The sequence below is a fragment of the Lissotriton helveticus genome, chromosome 2_1 (assembly GCF_964261635.1).
Source record: "Lissotriton helveticus chromosome 2_1, aLisHel1.1, whole genome shotgun sequence".
Taxonomy (NCBI): Eukaryota; Metazoa; Chordata; class Amphibia; order Caudata; family Salamandridae; genus Lissotriton; species Lissotriton helveticus.
Window position 1 is genome coordinate 1,091,450,276 of NC_136059.1, and position 21,011 is coordinate 1,091,471,286.

Consider the following 21,011-nt stretch of genomic DNA (forward strand, 5'->3'; position numbering starts at 1 on the left):
CAGGAGCGTGGTGAACCACGGTTGTCTTGCCCACGTGGGTGCTACTAGTATCATGGTCATTGAGTGTTGTTGCAGCTTCCTGACACCTAATGGGATTAGTGGGAGAGGGGGAAAAGCGTATGCAAATTTGTTGGACCAATTTATCCATAACGCATTGCCCTGCGACAGGTGGTGTGGGTACCTGGACGCGAAGCTTTGGCATTTTGCGTTCTGATGAGTGGCAAAGAGGTCTATCTCTGGCTGTCCCCATCTTTGGAAGAATGGCTGCAGTATTTGTTGGTGCAGTTCCCATTCGTGTATTTGTACCGACTGTCTGCTTAAGATGTCTGCTATCTGGTTTTGGACTCCTGGTAGGTGTTTGGCTAACAGATAGATGTTTTGAGGAATGGCCCATCTCCAGATTTCCTGTGCTAGTCCGGATAGTTGGAGAGAGTGCGTCCCCCCCTGTTTTTGAATATAATACATTGCTGTCATGTTGTCTGTTCTGATCAGGACTGCTTTGTTGGCAACATGTATTTGGAAGGCTTTCAATGCTAGAAACACTGCTAGTAGTTCTAGATGATTGATGTGCAGTCTTTTTTACTGCACACTCCACCTTCCTTGTACTGTGTATTTCTCCATATGTGCTCCCCATCCTGTGAGCGATGCGTCCGCTGTTATTGTCACCTGTGGAATCGGTTCTAGGAACGACCGCCCCTTGGCAATGTTTGTTGTGTTCCACCACTTCAGAGAGCGGTGTGTGCGGTCGTCTACCAACACCAGATCTGTAATCTGTCCTTGAGCCTGATTCCACTGTGTCGCTAAGCATTCTTGTAGCGGACGCATTTGTAGTTTGGCATATGGTATTAGCAGTATGCAGGATGACATCATCCCTAATAGCTGCATGAACACTCTTGCTGGTAGTGAGTGTTGTGGCTGGAATCTTTGAATGATTGTAAGCATTGTTTGGATTCTGACTGGATTGGGGTATACTTTGGCTTTTTCTGTGTCTATAGTAGCCCCCAGATATTGTTGAACCTTGCTTGGTTGTAGGTGTGACTTTGTGTAGTTCACTGTGAACCCTAGCTGGTGTAGTAGCTGAATTGTCTTTTGTGTGTTTTGAAGACATTCCTCTTGTGACTTGGCCTTTATTAGCCAGTCGTCCAAGTATGGGAAGACATGTATTTGTTGTCTTCTTAGGTGAGCTGCCACCACTGCCAGGCATTTTGTGAACACCCTTGGTGCCGTTGTGACACCAAACGGAAGGACTTTGAACTGATAATGTTGTCCTTCTACCACAAACCTGACGTATTTCCTGTGGGCTTTGTGAATTGGGATATGAAAGTAAGCGTCTTTTAGATCCAGTGTAGAAAGAAAGTCCCCTTTCTTCAGTAAAGGAAGTACTTGTTGGAGCGTGACCATGTGGAAATGTTCCGAATTTATGTATGCGTTTGGTGGGGATGTTTGGTGGGGTAGATGTGAGTTCCAGGCAATAACCATGTTGGATAATTTGTCTCACCCACCTGTCTGATGTGATGTTTTCCCAGACAGGTAGGAACCGTGATAGGCGTCCCCCGACCGGTGTTATATGGTCTGGGGGGAGCTGTATGAAGTCACTGCTTTGGGGTTGGAGAGTTGCGGTTGTTGTTGTTTCCGCGACCTCTACCCTTGTTGTTGTTACCTCTGTAACTACCTCTAGAATTACCTCTGGGTGATGTAGGTGTAAAAGAGGTTTGTTGCTGGCTTGTACCTGTATTTTTGGATCCTCCTCTATAGGTGGACCTACGAAAGGAACCTCTTTGTGTCGGCTGTTGAAATGCTCCCATTGATTTAGCCGTTTCCGTATCCTTTTTCATCTTTTCTAAGGCCTCATCTGTCCCTGTGCCAAAAAGTGTTTTCTCATCAAAAGGTTGGTTCAGTAATGATGTTTGTACCTCTTGTTTGAACCCTGAAACCCTGAGCCATGCATGTCTCCTTAACATGATGCTTGTGTTTATAGATCTTGCTGCAGTGTCTGCCGTGTCTAGGGCGCACTTGATTGAAGTGTTAGTAATTAACTTCCCTTCCTGTATGAGTTGATCTGCTCTCTTTTGATGTTCGTTAGGGAGATGTGTGATGAGTTTTTCTAACTCATCATAATGCGCTCTGTCATACCTTGCAAGTAGTGCTTGTGTATTAGCTATGCGCCAGCTGTTTGCCGCTTGAGATGCTACTCTCTTACCAGAGGCATCTATTAGCTTAGACTCTTTGTCAGGAGGTGGAGCTTCTCCTGTAGATAAAGAGTTTGCTCTCTTACGAGCGTTTGTGACTACTAGTGAGTCTAGAGGAATTTGCCCTTTAATGAATATTGGGTCTTTTGGAGCTGCTCTATATTTCTTATCAATCCTTGGGTTCAGTACCCTAGCCCTCACCGGGTCTTTGAATATTTCTGATGTGTGAGTGAGAAGGCCCTTAAGCATTGGTAGTGTTCCTGATGTTCTTTGTGTAGTAGGTAGTGTTTCTAATAAGAAATCCTCTATTTGAGGTTCTGCATGTAGTTCTACCTTGTGGTATTTTGCTGCTCTATTAATGAGTTGCGCAAAACCAGTATTATCATCAGGAGGTGAAGGTTTTGAAGGATACAGTTCAGGGTCGTTATCGTTATCTGACCCTACATTGTACTCTTCCCATGGGTCTGCCTCCTCTGGGATTGTGTCTTCATCATCCCCAGGATGTTCTCCCTCCCCTGTGTCACTTTCTACATCTGTTGTAGGTGTAGATGGTCATGTGGGAGGAATATTTGGCCTATTGTGAGGAAGAGGAGAAGAGGGTGTGTCTCTAGGTTTTGGAGAATGGGGAGGAGTTGTATTTGTCCCCATTGTTCTCTTCTTCGGATGAGTCCTGTCGTCCGACTGTTCATTCTTCCTCTTTTTAGGTAGTTCTGTGACTACCTTGCCAGTTTGTGGATCAATAAACAGAGTCTTTTGTTTAGGATCTGTTTTATATTCCTGTGTCGGTACCGCAGTTTTCGGGTCCGAAAGGTGTTTTTTCTTCTGACTGTCCATTTGTGTTTTCGGCACCGAGATTTTATTCGGATCCGATGTTTTCGGTGTCGACGATGTCCCCGGTGTCGAGGGTGTTTTCGACGTCGAAACGTGTTTCGGTGTCGACATGGACTGTTTCGACTTCGAGCTTTCTTTGACATGTAGCTTCGGTGTCGATGTGGGTCGTCTATCGGAACCACCATGATGGGAGACCGAGTGTTTCGGTTTCGGTTTCGTTGCCGGGCCCGAAGGCGGGGCGTCGGAAACTTTTTTCGGTTGTCTGACCGGGCTCGAGGGCGGGGTCGACACCGTGCGGGGTCTGTTCTTTGGTAAAGGGACGTCGTCACTCACGGTTTGCTGGACGTCGCTTTCCTCGATGTCGGACTCGTCCACTTCTGACCCCGCTTCGTCGACCTCCTCTTCCTCCTGTTCTGGGTGCTGGTCCTCGAACAGCTCCGGGATTGCTTGTGACTGCATTCTCGATACCTCGTGTCTTCGGGCTCGACGGTTTCTAATCGTCGATTTTGAAGAAAATGCTGCACAGGCCTCACAGTCCCTGGATTCGTGTTCAGGGGACAAGCAGAGGTTGCACACTTCGTGTAGGTCCTTGTGTGGGAACTTAGCACCACACGTTGGACATTTTTTGAATGGAGTCCTTTCCATGGACTCCGGGCTGGACTACGTCGAGCTGGTCTTCTCGTAGTCGTCGTTCTTCGAAACGCGTCGAGATGGAATTGAAGTCGCGTTCGATACAATACCATCGAATTGGAAAGGGTTACGCGCCGAATATAACCGTCTTTATTGAAGTTGGTCCGGAGCGCTTCGATCCTCATCCGAACCCGATGGCGGAAAAAAACAATCTAAGGATGGAGCCGATGCCCATGCGCACTAACACCAAGAGGAGGAGTCATCTATGACGACAAAGACTTCTCCAGAAGAAAAACAAGTGCAATCATCCGAGCCCAACACCAGATGGCGATCTATTCATAAATGTACCATCTGCAGCCCATATGCCTCGAACCTGATATTACCACACATATAGTAATTGAGAGTTTTGCGCGTAATGTCTTCAAGTCAAACCTGCCAATATTTAAAAGGAACACAAAAAGGTGATGGGAGGAATGCTTGCAATAAGTGTAACCACTAGTAATCTCTCAAATAGCATTCCAATTCATTGTTCTTTTGTTCACCATGCCACCTCATTTTGGACCTAGCCATATGCGAAACAGTCTTGACCCTGCTCCTCATTGGAACTGTCCAGGCCAAACTGCCTGGCCAGTCCTCCCTGAACTGGAACAGAAGCAATGCAAGACCAGTTTTGCCCGGATTGGTGCTCTTCAATCAAGTGCTACTCTGCTCCAAAAATAACAATGGATTGGGATGCAGACCGAGTAATTACCAGTGGCAGAGATTAATTCAAGAATTCCATCCGTCACTATTTTGCATTCTTTAGTGTGTCACACTAATTGGGACGGTATGCACAAATGTGGGTCCTGTGCAAAACTGTGTCACAGGAATCAAGCTATACCTGGCTGATGAGCCCTTACAGGGCGAAACCGGTCTGGGTTGCTTGTGTTCTGCTTCAAGGAGGACCTGGCTTGGCAGTTTGGGCTTGATTGATCCCACTGGAGCAGGGACTATACTAATTTGCATATGGCTGGGTCAAAGTAGGTGGAAAAAAAAAGTAGGTGGCATGGTGTGCAAAATAATGATAGATTGGGATGCCGTCAGAGTTATTACCAGTGGGTCAAATTAATTCACGCATTCCAGCCATCATTATTTTGTATATTTAAATATTTATTAGGAGGCAAATGTCTGGAATTTACCACAACATTTCGGCTTTTGGAGTGGTAAGCAACAAAAGTTGAAAGGTTCTTCAAAATTCAAAAACTCATTCTTGGGTGATATTTATTGCATCTGATAAATCTGAATTGGAGGAGATGAATTGCGGATCTTATTGTGGATCACAAACATCTTAAACTAGCATTTGTCAGAATACTTTGTAGCCATTATAGTTTAACCTTAATAGGCCTTCACAGTTGGAGTATGTAGCCTTATGTAGCTGCATCCAACAGCCAATTTCTGTCAATGTTAGCCATTGCGGTCAAAGCAAACAGTATTAAATCCTGTTTATAACATTTAGAGCAATCTAAGCAATATATGATTCATAGGACGTCTTAGGACACTACTAAATAGCCTGTACAGTACAGAAATGGACAGGTCAACAACACAGAAAAATGTGTATAAAGGGTTTTGGGGGGGGGAACCTCTTTTAAATTGTTAGCCTCCTCTCAGGAGGTCTGCCACATTCCAACATGTTACAGTAAAGTTTTTGGGAAATAGGAAAGTAACAAGGCCATGTTAAATGACCACTTTGGGCAATCATTTATTATTTTGTTTGCTGGCAGAAAGGGTACTGCATGGTATACAATAATGAAAAAGAAACCATGTACATTTGTTTGATTGCATGCTAATTTCCATGAACACCATTCAGAAGGCTACATTTTCACATAAGTAAAAATAATTCAGTCATGCTTACTCAACACACCCTGCAACAAAAATCTAGAAAATGTTTATCATTGCTATTTTAACTGTTTAAAGTTAACATTTCTTAAAAAGCTTTACACATGCTTGTGTTTTAAGAAACAGCAACTAAATTAGCGTAAATCGTCTCCAGAAACAAGATTTCTGAAACATATATGCTACACGTGGTATAATGGTACATCAATAGAGACAATGTGATTATGATTTGTTGGATGGATTTGAACATCTGAATAAAAACTGGTAATACCGTAAGTTGTCAATAGCAAAAAAAAAAGCTGCAATGTAGTGCATTTTATTTAACTGGATTACCTCCTCTGCTGATTGGTCTTGGTCTACTTCTTCTGAGAAGTTGAGGTCATCCATTTCACTCTCCCTGGTTGGTAGGGGAACAGGGCGGCAACAAACCATTATCACATTAATGGGCAGCTCTTTCAAAATATTGACCACATCTTTATGATTTTGACCAAGAAGAGATATATTGTTCACCTGCCAGAAACAAATTAAAGCATTAGAGCAAACTGGCCTGCAAAGCCTTCATTTGCATTAAACAAGCACAGTCACACAGACCAATCTATAATGCCACCAAAGTCAAATCCTTGGTCAATACCTTTTGTGCTGTCCTGAAGACAAATATTCAAAGAGTGAGATCTTCAAAGTAAAATCTTTTACCACAAGCCTGCAATATTTCCTGTGGGCCCCCACATAAAGATGTAGATTTATATATCCATGAGACTCATGTCAGGGCTGGTCTAGGTAATAAAGGCAGCCCTGGGAATTTGCTCAAACCAGCTACCCTACTGTGTGTTTTTTTAGTTTTATATAGCTCACCTCGACCCAAAGGTATCAGAGTGCTTTACATGAGCACCAGTTGGATTACAGGTGGACACATTCATTTTGTTAGGCACAGGGTGTGAGAAAGTGCCCTTTTCTTGGATAGTATGCCCCCACTTTTTGCTGAATTGCTGATGTGCTTTGACTGAGTGTGCCCTGGGCTCCTGCCAATCAGGTACCCAGGGCCTGTGTTCCTTCCCTAAAACTGCATTGAAGCCTAAACCCAATTGGCATCTCTGGCCACATGTCAGCCCCTGGTAAATGGTATCCTGGGTACCCAGGGCACAGTGACCAGAGAAGGCCCCTAAGGGCTGCAGAACTTATTGTACCACCTTTAGCAGCCCTGTGCCCTGACACACACCCACTGCCTCTGCAGGCTGCGTGTCTTGGTGCAGAACAAAACAAAGAGTCGACTAGGCACACATCCCTGTGTACCATACCCACAAAACACTGCCCAGGCATACATCAGTCACCCCTCTAGCTGGGTGCCCTATGCCAGTGGTGAGGGTACAAGTGCATAAGCCCTGTACCCCTACAGTACCCAGGTCCATTCCTGGGCACTGTAAGTGCAGTGCTGCCATTAAGATTATCGGGTGCTGATAGGTTGTCATTACGAACTTCACAGCACCATAATGGCTACACTGAAGACTGAGAAGTTTGGTATCAAACTTCTCAGTACATTAAACCCACATTGATGCCAGTGTGGGATTTAATGTAAAATACACGACAGAGGGCATCTTAGAGATGCCCCCTGAAACTCGAACAACTCCCAGTGACCTGACTGAGTGGCTGCCGAGGCTGCCACCCCTGACATGTTTCTGGACCCCCTGGGTCGAGAGCTTGCCGCTCTCTGGGGCCTGAAACAATGCACTTCCTGGGACGAGGTGCCAAGCCTCCTCCCCCAGGATGGGGAGGGTTCACAAAGGAGAAGCTTCAAAGGCATACCGCCTTTGTGAACCTCTCCAGACCACTTGCTGCACTCAGCAACTGGTCCCCACTGGTTCTACCCCCCACATTGGGCAGGAGACCCTGCAGGAAAAACAAAGTGAGGAAGAGAGTTGTGCCCACCTCTGCCAACTCCACCCCTAGGGTGGGGGAGGCGAGGTGAAGCACAACTTCAAGTCCCCGCCATCTTGAAGATGGGGGGACCCAGACAATCACGGACAGGCTCCTGCCCCATCCCAATGGAGAGTGGCAGAATGGATGTACCCATCCCAGGGAAGGGATCCATTGGTCCCTGACCTTTACCTACCTGTGACACCCATAAATTTAGTAATTAGAACCTTCCTTCTTCAGATCCAGCAACGACAAGAAAAGAAGGACGAGAAGCCATGCAGAGCTAACAAGTGGACGATGTCCACTGACTTGGCCCCAGCCCTACAGGCCTGTTTCCCCTCGAACCAGCACCTGTGAAATCCCGGCGTGCCCAGCGGCCAGCAACCTCACAAACCCCGGAGGGCCTGCCTACATTCACTTCTAAAGCTGTTTCTCCCGTGAACACCGGACGTGTTTGAACTGCAACTTCTGGTGCCAGCCAGAAACCGAGAATCCAGCACACTCTGACCTGCCGAGCCCGCCCAGTGTTTGAGTGAACACCCACCACAAGGAGGTCCCCTCCGGCGATCCTGACCCGAGGTCCGGCGACCCCTGACCTGCCTCAAGCCTGCAGCTTCAATCCAGAGGACCCCCATACCGCGACCAGAGCGGGTAAGTAAATCCGACGTCCAAAAGCACCCCTGCACCCGACTCCACACGGCCTTGTGTGCCCAACCCAGCAGTGCCTAACCATCCCTCTACATCCCAACTTACCCCTCGAAGAGGTGGTCACTCCTGGAAGATCCTCGTCCCAGGCTTGCAGTGTTTCTTTGTCCCAGAGAATTCCCATTAAAATCAACAGGGCACCCGACCACAAAACAGCACCCGGCACCCAGCTGCCCTAGCACCGCTGGGGTGCCCCCTTGATGCTAACTTGGTCCCCAACGTGTCCTGAGCTTAACTCTAGGAGCTTTGCTCCCACTACCCTGTGGCCTGCTTGCCAGCCGCCACCAACTGGAGTCCCCCTATTCCCCATTGGATAACATTGGGCCTCAACACTCTGCACCCGGCAGCCCAAGTGCCGCTGAGGGTGCAACAACAGTGCATCACTGACCCTGGGAGACCCCTGAGTCTAACCCCAGAACCCCAACCCAAAAGACCGATTACTTAACTTGAAACCGATAACTCAATTTTCCTTATTCCAATTTTTTGACACTTTTTCTCCCAAAAAGTTTCCAAGTGTCGACTTTTGAAAACTGTAAATATTCCTTAAAAATCAGTTGATTAACCAAAACACATTTTCTCAACTGTTTTCAAGAAATGTCCCAGTGCTGAATCCAGGATCCAGCACTGAGTAAGAGAAAGTAAGAATAACCTAACTTACCTGCTAAGTGAATTTCCTCCCATAGGATAACATTGGTGATTCTGTGTGGAAAAGTTTCCAAGTGTCAACTTTTGAAATACAATAATATTCCTTACAAATAGTACCTTTAACCAAAACGCATTTACTCACTTGTTTTCAGGAAATGTCCCAGGGCTGAATCTAGGATCAGTCCTGTGAATTTTCCAACATTTTTGGTTGTTGCAGCACTTCAGCATATCAATTGATGTTGGAAACAAGGGTTTAAAGCCATTCTTATTTATTTTATTTGCCCCCGCCCACCACCCACCACCCACTACCCACACCCACCTCTAACCACGTCCAACAAAACATTTTAGATATAGTTAGGGTTTATGGTTTTCAGTTAAACCTGATTCTAACAGAAAAAGAAAATAGCACCAAAAGGAATATTTATTTTCAGTAAATACCGAAAACACCGTATTTTGGTGCTTTGGTGTGCCCTTGCATCTCACAGTAGAAGTGGAGGCTCTACCTCTAAGTATTTATCTGTGATGCATAATCCCACCGTGACCCTTTCGGGAAAAGGTACGTCGATTAATACGCCCTGTTTAACATCCACAAGGTACCTCAACTCCATGGGCCTACTTCCACGCCCACATTTGGAGCATGGTTCGCCTCATATGGATTCAGCTCACTATTCACTGCACATTGCTCTGCAGTAGCCAGCAGGTTCACAGCTGAACTAGGAGTGTGATTTCAGTACAGGGGAAAAGGCACCACTGTGATGTCATCTTGTCCTCCTTCCAATGTTCTTAGAATGACTGTCCTCACATAAAGCGCTGAACATAACACAATAAAAACACAATATGATGCAGTCATAGTGCTTTTTTATCCTCTTCTCTTTTTTATGTTTTTTCTTTCAGCCATGGTGCACAGCAACCACACTGATCTATAAAATGACTAAAGACACTGCAAAGGCAATAGCCGTTGCAGACTAGACCTATTGGCTTTATTTTTTTTGCCATGCTGCACTCCAACCTTGTTGAAGTACAACATGGCGAAACGACGACTAAAGATTGCTGGTGGAAAACCACCAGTTTACCAGGTGCACAGCAGTGTATAGTATAGTAATGTAGAACACTGATTAATTAATATCTCCCATGCAAATTAAACCAAAAAACGTTTTCATCTTAATACAAATGAACTCAATGTATTTAGAACATGAATAATTTTAGTAAGAAACCAAAAGCTATGACATTGTCAATAATTCAAACATATTCATGAATCAACATTAACGTTTTTTACAAAGCCGTTGTTGTCATGTTGCCATGAAACCAATTGTCAATTCTTGATCACGCCCTCATGCCCAATGCATTTCGGGACTAAATCCCTTCTTCAGATGCACTGTAAGAAAATACAAAGATGTCATCTTTAGAGTTTTACAGACTGGCAGTCTTCACAGTGGGTAGCACGCATTCTTTGTCAAACTGATTTACACACAAGGATTTAGACAACAGTCAATAGGGAGTGCGCAGACTTCTCTTTACATAGAAACGACGACTAAGCCAACTACTCTTGTTTCGTATGCAAGGCCTAATTGACTTTGCCATTGCTTGTTTTAAAGACAAGCTTTGGCAGGGAGGAAAGCCAAAAGAGTATGATTATGGGCAAATCAAGTTCAGTGAGGGTGCCAAAGGCTCAACTGCCTTCTTGCCCCAACCCTTCCCAGCTGGCTAATTGTGGCCCAGTGGGGAAGCTGAGGGATCACAAGTGCAGGGCTGAGGCTGCTGGGGGGCACAGTTACACCAGCTGCTACATTGGCAGAGAGTTCTCCTGTGTGTAAGTGGCATTAGCACTGCAAATCCCTGGTATACTTCAACAATCCTTCAAATTAGAGCACAAGTGTGAAAGAAGGCGGTGCAACCACTGGAATTTGAAAAACAGCTTCCATGCCCCTGACCCAAGAATGGTCAGTGTGGCTCTCACTGATCTTTAAGAGATGTACAACTTTTAAAGGACAGACAATTTGCTATTCATCTTTAGATGCTTCAAAGAGCTCTGTTCAATCAAGGGAAAGGAAAGAGCAGCACACCCACACCTCCCCTTGAAAAACTCTCTCAATTGTATGCCTATAGCTGCCATATTAACATAATTAAACGGCAATCCTCTGAAAAACATTGGCGAGCAACTGTTCAAACCAATACTTATTGTGTAAACAAGTCTAAGAAAACCTCTTACACACAGACTTTCTTTGTTTTCCTTTTTAATCAAGTTTACCATAAGTGAACCACTCAAATTCCTTCCTTAACTGAGATTTATCCATGCTGTAAAAGGTTAAACTGCTGGAGTAAGGAAATATACATATTTTTCTGAATTGGGGTCTGCCAGTGGAGGAGTTAGACTGCAGACGGACCTTGTGGTTAATGTACAGTGTAAGGCCACAGAACCACCTCAAGCAAGAGCTGCAGTGGTAGGTCTCTTCTATGTGTTATCTTAAAAGAAACATCATACAAATCTCAACTTTTAGTCTGGGTTGATATTGCAAGGGGCTTGAGCAGTACCCATGCGAAAATTAAGAGGTGCTTAGTCTCTCTCTCCTTTGTTTCTATGCAACAAAGTCCTGTGAGTCCTATTTGTGAGGAACTTAAGGATGATGTACAATAAGAACTAAAATCACTTCATAAGAACCAGCACTGAAAGGAATCGCAGAGAGCAAAAAGAAAGTGCATAAACACTGTGTTTAGCTGGTGCTAATGCTGAAACCAACAAAATACTGGCTAATATATTTTCACTAAGTTCAAAACCACATTCTCCAGCTCTCTAACGGTTGTTGGGATTTTGCCCCAGACAAAGATTGTTTTCTACTTTGAAGCAAAATAAGAAAATGTTCCTTCTTACTGTGATTAGACTAGCTTTCCAGAAATCCAATTAAAACTAGGATATACACACAGTGCTTTAAAATGAACACATCTTCCAGGGATCTGTAGGGACAATTTTAGATACACTGCTTATGAAACACAAGGAAAATCCTACTTACCCAGAATGCATCTGTTCTTGGCATGTAGAGCTGTAGAATCTCATTCTTATGCATAGATCACCATCTAGTGTTGGGCCTGGATATTTACACTTTGTTTTTTCCGAAGAGGTCTTCCTAGTCACGAGGTAGGGGACTCCTCCTTTCGTGATAGTGCGCATGGTCACTGACTCCATCTTCAGATTGTTTTCCCACACAGGGTGAGAGAATGGAGTAGTACTAAAGAATAGAGATGGCCATGTGTATGTATGAATAGTAATAAGAGAACTACAGCAGTTACAGGTCCCCGGGGAGGTGGGTGGGTGCATGAGATTCTACAGCTCTACATGCCAAGAACAGATGCATAATGGGTAAGTAGCATTTTCCGTTCGAGGCATGTGAGCTGTAGATCACATGCTTATGCATAGACTGTACAGCAGTCTCCCCAAAAAGATGCCTATCCTGTAAACAATGGAGTTGTCTCAAATAGTGTTTTAAGTACTGCTTAGCCCACATTAGCTTGTTGTCTGGTTAACACATCAACACAATAGTGCTTGGTGAATGTGTGTGGTGTGGACCATGTTGCAGCTTTGCAGATGTCAGTAATAGGGATGTTCCCTAAGAAAGCCATAGTAGCTCCTAGCTTACGAGTGGAATGTGCTCTAAGGGGGTACCATTAGATTCCTTTCGGCTTTTGCATAGCAAATCGGAATACATTTAACGATACACCTTGCAATACCTGATTCGGATATAGAATTGCCCTTGTGAGGTGGTGCAAAAACGACAAAAAGTTATTTGGTCTTACAGAAAGATTTGTTCTTTCAGTGTAATACAACAGCGCTCTTCTAGCATCTAAGATGTGTAGAGCACGTTCTGCAATGGAGTCAGATTGAGGGAAGAAAATAGGTAATTCAACCGACTGATTTATGTGAAATGAAGACACTACCATAGGTAGGAGTTTGGGATTGGTACGAAGAACCACTTTATCTTTGTGTAGCTGGAAAAAAGGTTCTTCTATACTTTGTGCCTGAAGTTCACCCACTCTCCTTAATGAAGTGATTGCAATGAGGAAAGCTGTTTTCCAAGTGAGGAACTGTAGTTCACATGTTCATGAGTTCAAACGGTGGGCCCAATAACCTTGTGAGGCCTATACTAAGTTTCCATACTGGGGCAGGTGGAAATCTTGGTGGTATAACTCTTTTCAGTCCTTCCATAAATGCTTTGATTACAGACACTCTAAAGAGCGATAAATGTTGCCTATTTTGAAGATAGGCTGCAATTGCAGCTAGATGCAGTCTGATGGATGTATAGGCCAATGATAACTGCTGCAAATGTAACAGGCAGCAGATAATGTTTTGTATGGAAGCATCAAGAGGGTTGGTGTTATTGTTATTGCAATAGGTAATACATCGCTTCCATTTGGCTGCGTAGTAAGCTCTTGTGGTAGGCTTTCTCCTTAATAATGTTCATACAGTCTGGTGGAAGGTTCAGATTAGCAAACTCTATGACTTCAGGAGCCAGATCGTGAGGTCCAATTGTTTGGGATCTGGGTGTTTGATTTCTCCATGGCTCTGTGTGAGTAGACTGGGAGTTAAATGTAATTTTTGATGCAGTACTAGAGAGAGTTCCAACAGGGCTGATGTGCCCATGTTGGAGCCACCGGGATTAGCATGAGAAATGTTTGCCTGATGTTTCCAAACCACTAACAGGATGAGTGGGAGAGGGAGAAAAGCGTAAGCAAATATCCTTGACCAGTTCATCCATAGAGCATTGCCCTTGGATAATGGGTGTGGATACCTGGAGGCGAAGCTTTGGCAGTTTGCGTTTTGGGGTGATGCAAACAGATCTATGTGAGGGACTCCCCAAGCTTGGAAGTAGGGATGGATAACTTGAGGATGAAGTTTCTGTGAGAAAGTGGCTCTATATATACTGGACCAGAATGAGGCACAGTGTGTATAGAGTCCACAAACCCCAGATGTATAACAGAGGTTAAAGTCAGGACTGACCTTACTCTCAAAAGTGTTATCTTGGTCGAGCAGTAAGGCAGTACCAGAGGACAGTGTAAAGCATTTGTTGTACACACTCAGTCAGCAACGGATTCAAACACTCAAAAGACTGAACTCCAGGCCAATTGTTGTTATATCAAAAGATTAGGGGCCCGATGTAGGTAATTCTTATTTACCACTTCTTAAATACCGAATTTTACCGATTCGGTATTTAAGAAGTGGTAAATATGAAGGGGGGAGATGTAGGTATTTCCAGATGTGTAAATACCGAATCTTTAAGATTCGGTATTTACCGAATATGGAAATACCGAATCGGTATTTCCTATTGATTCCTATGGGCTGTGAAGCCCATAGGAATCAATGGGCAATACCGATTGTGTAATTACAGAATCGGTAAATACTGAATTTCTCAAGGGTGCAGGGGGTGTCACTTTGACACCCTCTGGCCCCCCCAAAACAGGCTCGGGTGCCATGTGGCAGGCATACATGCCCCAAGGGCAGGTGTGCCTGTCATATGGCAGAGGTGTGCATGCACACATGTGCATGCACACCGGAATCGGTATTTTACCATCAAATTGGATTTGATGGTAAAATACCGATTTTGTAAGGCTTGTGGGACTCAGAAGAGTCCCACCTACATCTCACATTTACCGAATCGGTAAAAATACCGATTCGGTATTTTACAGAATCGGTAAATTTACCGATCGGTAAATTTACAGATTCTGTAAAATTAAGGGCCCCACATACCATTCCTGAAATACCGGTCGGTAACGGCCGAAAATACCGATTTTCGGCCGTTACCGACCGACCTACATCTGGCCCATAGTGGTTTTATTTTTAGAACCAACAGGCATAAAAATATACTTTTCTCAATATGAGTACTCTCATGTAATTACTTTGCCAGGAAGCAATAAAGTTTGTGAACACAATAGATACAGGGGTTGCAGAAGGCAAAACAATTCTAGACACACTTTAGCATTGAGCTCAATGGGTTTTCAACATATAAGTACAGTTGATTACTATACAGATTACTTTAGTAGTTCCAGGACTAGATCCTAGATTCAGTCCTGGGGTCTAAACTGAAACCAATTTAGTAAAAACGTTTTAGTTACTGTAGTGAATTTTCATGAATTAAAAGCTGCTTTAAAAGTTCACACTTAAAAACGTTTCAATGTAAATCTGACAATGTTATCGAACGGGAGAAAATTCAGGTTGCAGGTAAAGTACGATCTCGTTACTTTTGTAATCCAGTACTGGGCTCCTAAATCCAGCACTGGGGTCTCAACTTAAAACAGGTAGGTAATTGTGTTTCAGTATTTCATATGATTTTTAAAGAATATTTCAAGTTTTCAAAAGTAGACACTTTAAGAAATTCCATGGAAAAGCAGACAATCGATTCCTATGGAGAAAATACAGATTACTAGTAAACCCGGTAAGGATTACTTTGGCGGTTCAGTACTGGGCTACAAGGTACAGTACTAGCTTCTCCCCTGATCACTGGTGAGTACTTCAGAATTCGGAATTCGGGTGATTTTATATGAATATTTTTAGTTTCCAAAACTTCACACACAGAAGATTTTTCGAGTCAAACCAGTCAATGTTATCCAATGGCAGGTAAGTGAGTTATCGGTTTCCAGGTGAGTACTTGGCTGGTGAAGTTAGGGTTCTGGGCATAGATTCAAGGGTCCCCCAGGGTCAGGAAAGTACAGTTGGTTCACCCCCAGCGGCTCAGGGGCTGCCGGGTGCAGAGGTAGTTAGGCCCAATGTTATCCAACGAGGGAAAGGGGGCCTCCGGTTGGTGGCTGCTGGCTAGCAGGCCACGCGGCTGTGGGAGCTGGGCTCCTGGTCACTTGCTCAGGGCAAATGGGGAAGTAGGATAGGGTACAGGTTGCACTGCCAGTGGCACTCGGGCGGCTGGGTGCAGAGTGCTTTTGAGCCGTCGGGCGCTCAATGTTATTCAATGAGGAACTTGAAATGGGAACAAAGGCTGCAGGCTCGGGGACGAAGGATCTTCTGGAGCGACCAACACTTCGAGGGGTAAGTTGGGATCTTGGAGGATAGGAAGGCACCCAGGAGTTGGGCACAGGGGGCCATGGGGTGCCGGGTGCAGGGGTGTCTTTTGAGGTCGGGAAATCTTACCCCCTGCTGGTGGCGGTCGGAGGGGTCCTCTGTCCTGAGGCTTCAGGCGTCGTCGAGGAGGGTCTTTGGGTACTGGACTTCGGGTCCCAGTCGCCAGGGGGACGTCCTCGTGGTCCTGGTTCACTCGGGAACGGGCCGGGCTCGGCGAGTGCAGAGTGGGTTGGTCCGGAGCTTCCTGGCTGGCACCAGGGGTGTTGTTGCAGCAGAGCCTCTGCTGATGGGAGTCCCAGGCTTTAAGAGGGTCAGAGCAGGCAGGTCCTCTGGGTGTCCCAAGGATGCTGTCCGCAGGAGTCGCCGGGATTAGGCAGGAGCAGGTTCCAGGATCAACAGGCCGGTAGGGCTGTGGCCAAGTCAGTTGTTGTCGTCCTGTTGTTAGCAGCTGCACGGCGGGTCTTCTTCTTCTTGATCTTCTTTCTTCTTTTCTTATCGGGATATAAGGAAGGAAGGTTATGGGAGCCCCTAAATACTGAATTTAGGGGCGTTACAGGTCCCTGTCCTGGGGTGGGTACAACCCCTAGCCTGCTCCTCTCCTGTGGGAGGGGGGCAGGAGCCTAGCTGTGATTGGGCTGGGCTCCCCATCTACAAGATGGCGGGAGCCCGGGGTCGTGCTTCACTTCGTCTCCCCCACCTGAGAGGTGGGATTGGCACAGGCTGGCACACCCCCCTTCCTGACGTACTTTTTCCCACCAGTCTTCCCGCCAGAGTGGGGGTCAGGACTGGTGGGGGCCAGTTGCTGGGTACAGCAAATGGTCTGGAGAAGCTCACAGAGGCAGGATGCCTTTGAAGCTTCCCCCTGCCCATCCTGGGGGAAGAGACCTAGCACCTCGCCCAGGATGCGCATTGTTGCAGGCCCAGAAGAGCGGGGGGATCTCCACCTAGGGGTCCAGCAACATCTCTGCTGTGTGGCAGCCTCTGCAGCCACTCAGCCCAGGTGTGGATTGTAGGTTAGGGTTTCAGGGGGCATCTCTAAGATGCCCCCTGGTGCATTTTACATTAAATCCCACACTGGCATCAGTGCAGGTTTAATGTGCTGAGAAGTTTGGTACCAAACTTGTCAATCTTCAGTGTAGCCATTATGGTGCTGTGGAGTTCGTAATGACAACCTCCCAGCACCATATACTCTTAATGGCATCACTGCACTTACAGTGCCCAGGAATGGTCCTGGGTAATGTAGGGGCACAGGGCTCCTGCACCTGTGCCCACACCTCTGACATAGGGTACCCAGCTAGAGGGGTGACTGAAGTATGCCAAGGCAGTGGGTTCTCTGGGCATGGCTTACAGGGATGTGTGCCATGTCGACTCTCTGTTTAGTTCTGTACTTAGGCACTCAGCCTGTAAAGGCAGTGTGTGGGTGCCAGGGTACAGGGCCTCTGAGGGTGGCAATATAGGTGCTCCAGCCCTCAGGGGTCTTCTCTGATCACCATGCCCTGGGTACCTAGGGTACCATTTACTAGGGGCTGAGAGGTGGCCAGAGATACCAATTGGGTTTTTAGTTTCAACACAGTTTTAGGGAAGGAACACAGGCCCTGGGTACCTGGTTGGCAGGAACCCAGGGCACACTCAGTCAAAGTACATCAGCAGTTCAGAAAAAAGTGGGGGCATACCAATGCAAGAAAGATGGCACTTTCTCACAGTTTCCAGTCGTGTATCTGATACCTCTGCCTGCTGAGGAGGTCCGCAATCTGGTTGTGGACTCCTGGGAGGTGTTCCGCTAGGAGATAGAAGTTGTGGTGAATAGCCAACCTCCAGATGTCTTGGGCGGATCACTGACATAATATCGAGGGACAGAATATCGACTAGCAAAAATATCGGCGACAAAATATCGACAGACAGAATATCGACTTTGTATCTACAAACAGGTAAGTACAACAATATTGAGTAAAAAATATAGTTTACAAAAATATAGTTAATAAAAATATCGACTTTATTAAAAACAATGTTAAATAAAATTAATATTAAAAATTAATTACTAAAATATGCTTCAAAATACTTAAATTACCTTATAATAATTAAATAATGAAAGTTAAAAAAATAATAATTTTACAATCATATTTGTTAAAACACATATATATAGTAACATAATATAATTAAAAAATATCCAATATTATTACCGTAGGATAGCAGAAGTGTAAAGATTACTATTCCCACTCCAGAGAGTGCAACAGTAGGTAAGGCGTTGGATAGCGTAAAGGTAAAAATTACTATTCCCACTCCAGAGATTGCAACAGTAGGGAAAGCGTTGGATAGCGTAGGGGTAAAAATTACTATTCCCACTCCAGAGAGTGCAACAGTAGAGAAAGGGTTGGATGGCGTAGGGGTAAAAATTACTATTCCCACTCCAGAGAGTGCAACAGTAGTGAAAGCGTTGGATAGCGTAGGGGTAAAAATTACTATTCCCACTCCAGAGAGTGCAACAGTAGGGAAAGGGTTGGATAGCGTAGGGGTAAAAATTACTATTCCCACTCCAGAGAGTGCAACAGTAGGGAAAGCGTTCGATAGCGTTGGAGTAAAAATTAATATTCCCACTACAGAGAGTGCAACAGTAGGGAAAGCGTTGGATTGCGTAGGGGTAAAAATGACTATTCCCACTCCAGAGAGTGCAACAGTAGGCAAAGCATTGGATAGCGTAGGGGTAAAAATTACTATTCCCACTCCAGAGAGTGCAACAGTAGGGAAAGCGTTGGATAGCGTAGGGGTAAAAATTGCTATTCCCACTCCAGAGAGTGCAACAGTAGGGAAAGCGTTGGATAGCGCAGGGGTAAAAAATAATATTCCCACTCCAGAGAGTGCAACAGTAGGGAAAGTGTTGGATAGCGTAAGGGTAAAAATTAATATTCCTACTCCAGAGAGTGCAACAGTAGGGAAAGCGTTGGATAGCGTAGGGATAAAAATTACTATTCCCACTCCAGAGAGTGCAACAGTAGGGAAAGCGTTGGATAGCGCAGGGGTAAAAAATAATATTCCCACTCCAGAGAGTGCAACAGTAGGGAAAGCCTTGGATAGCGTAGGGGTAAAAATTACTATTCACACTCCAGAGAGTGCAACATTAGAGAAAGGGTTGGATAGCGTAGGGGTAAAAATTACTATTCCCACTCCAGAGAGTGCAATAGTAGGGAAAGCGTTGGATAGCATAGGGGTAAAAATTACTATTACCACTCCAGTGAGTGCAACAGTAGGGAAAGTAGATACTTCATATATTATTTAAGAAAATATATATATTAATATCTATTAAAAAATTTATTAAAAGTAATAACCAATGTAATAGAATATAATAATTAATTAATTACAAATACTAATTTAAATTAATAATTACAATTAGTTATCTATTAATGCTAATTAATTACAAATTAACAATTAATTAATTAGTAATTAAAAAGTTACTTAACAATTGCAATCTAATAAATACCCCCAAAAAATTAACATATGTAATTAGTTATAATTAATTTACTTCCCACCCTATTCCCCTATAAAGCCACAACCCGCTACAGAAAACAAATTAGTTTAATTAACTTAATTATCAATTAATCAATTAAATACAATTAATTGTCAATTAACATTTAATTAATTACAAAATAAAAATTACTTAACAATTAATTATAAACAAATACCAATAAATACATTTACATATTTGATTATTTATATTTAAATTACTTCTCACCCTATTCCCCTATAAACCCACAACCCGCTACAGAAAATAAATTAGTTAAATTTACATAATTATCAATTACTCAATTAAATAAAATTAACTGGCAATTAACATTTAACTAATTACAAAATTAAAATTAATTAACAATTAATTATGAACAAATATCAATAAATAAATGTACATATTTAATTAATTATAATTAAATTACTTCCCACCCTAGTCCCCTATAAACCCACAACCCGCTACAGAATTCAATTACGCAAAATTTAAATAACATTAAATTAATTAATTAAATTACATTATAACATTAATAAACACTTTTAACACATAAAATACACTATAAAAAATTTGATATAATTAAATTATCGATATTTTAATTAACCTATATTATGTACTTCGATATTTTCACTATCTATATTTTAAAATTCGATATTACATTACTTACCTTCAAAACGATATTTTTGATGTCCATTCCATATTTTGTCCAGCCTATATTTTGGACTCGATATTATGTCCATTCGATATTTTTTAGTCGATATTTTGTCTGTTTACCATCTTGGGCTAAGTGGGACAGTTGGAGAGAGTGTGTGTGTCCCTATTTCTGTATGTAATACATAGCTGTCATGTTGTCGGTTTAAACCAAGACAGATTTGCCAGACAGGTGATCTTGAAAGGCTTTCAGAGCTAGAAAGATTGTCATCAGCTCTAATTGAGGTGGAGCAACTTTTGCTCCAAAGCCCTTGCACTGTGTGTTGTTGAAGATGATCTCCCCGGCCAGTTAGGGATGCATCCACTGTTAATACTGTCTGTGAAACCGGGTCTATGAACGGCCATCCTTTTGACAAATTTTGGGTGTTCCACCACTACAGAGAGTGATGAGTACAGCCGCTTACCAACACTAGATCGGCTAATAGACAGTGTGACTGGTTCCACTGACTGGCTAAGCATTCTTGAAGTGGACGCATGTGCAGCCTGGCATGGGGAACGATCATGATGCAAGACGCCATCATTCCCAACAGCTGCATGAAAACTGGAGCTGGAAGTGACTGACTGGCTTGAAACTGGAGAATTAATGCCTGAGTGTTTCACATTCTGGGTGTGTTGGGAAACACAAGAGCCCTTTGAGTATCCAAAGTGGCTCCTAGATAGTTTTGAGTTTTGGCTGGCTGAAGATGTCATTTTAACACATTGACTGTAAACCCCAGCTGGGAAGCAACTGAATGGTTATGGAAGTATGCTTGCGGGATTGCTGAAACGTGGCAGCTTTGATGGGCCAATTGTCCAGGTATGGGAAGACATGAATGCTTTGTCTTCTTAGATGCATAGCTACTACCACCAGACACTTTGTGAAAACTCTGGGGGCAGTGGGAGTACCTTGTATTGGTAATGTTGACCTGCTACCACAAACCTGAGAAATTTGCGGTGAGACGGGTGGATTGGAATGTGAAGTAGG

At 44.1% G+C, this 21,011-nt stretch overlaps 1 protein-coding gene across 7 annotated transcripts in view; it reads right to left on the reverse strand.

Moving 5' to 3' along the window:
* MPDZ (multiple PDZ domain crumbs cell polarity complex component) overlaps nucleotides 1-21,011 on the reverse strand; it is an 832,961-nt gene that overhangs the window by 604,160 nt on the left and 207,790 nt on the right. For all 7 annotated transcript variants that reach the window (XM_078675896.1, XM_078675898.1, XM_078675897.1 and 4 more), the window contains exon 15: nucleotides 5,856-6,032. In XM_078675896.1, coding sequence (XP_078532022.1) covers nucleotides 5,856-6,032 — 177 coding nt within the window. The remainder of the gene's footprint in view (nucleotides 1-5,855; nucleotides 6,033-21,011) is intronic.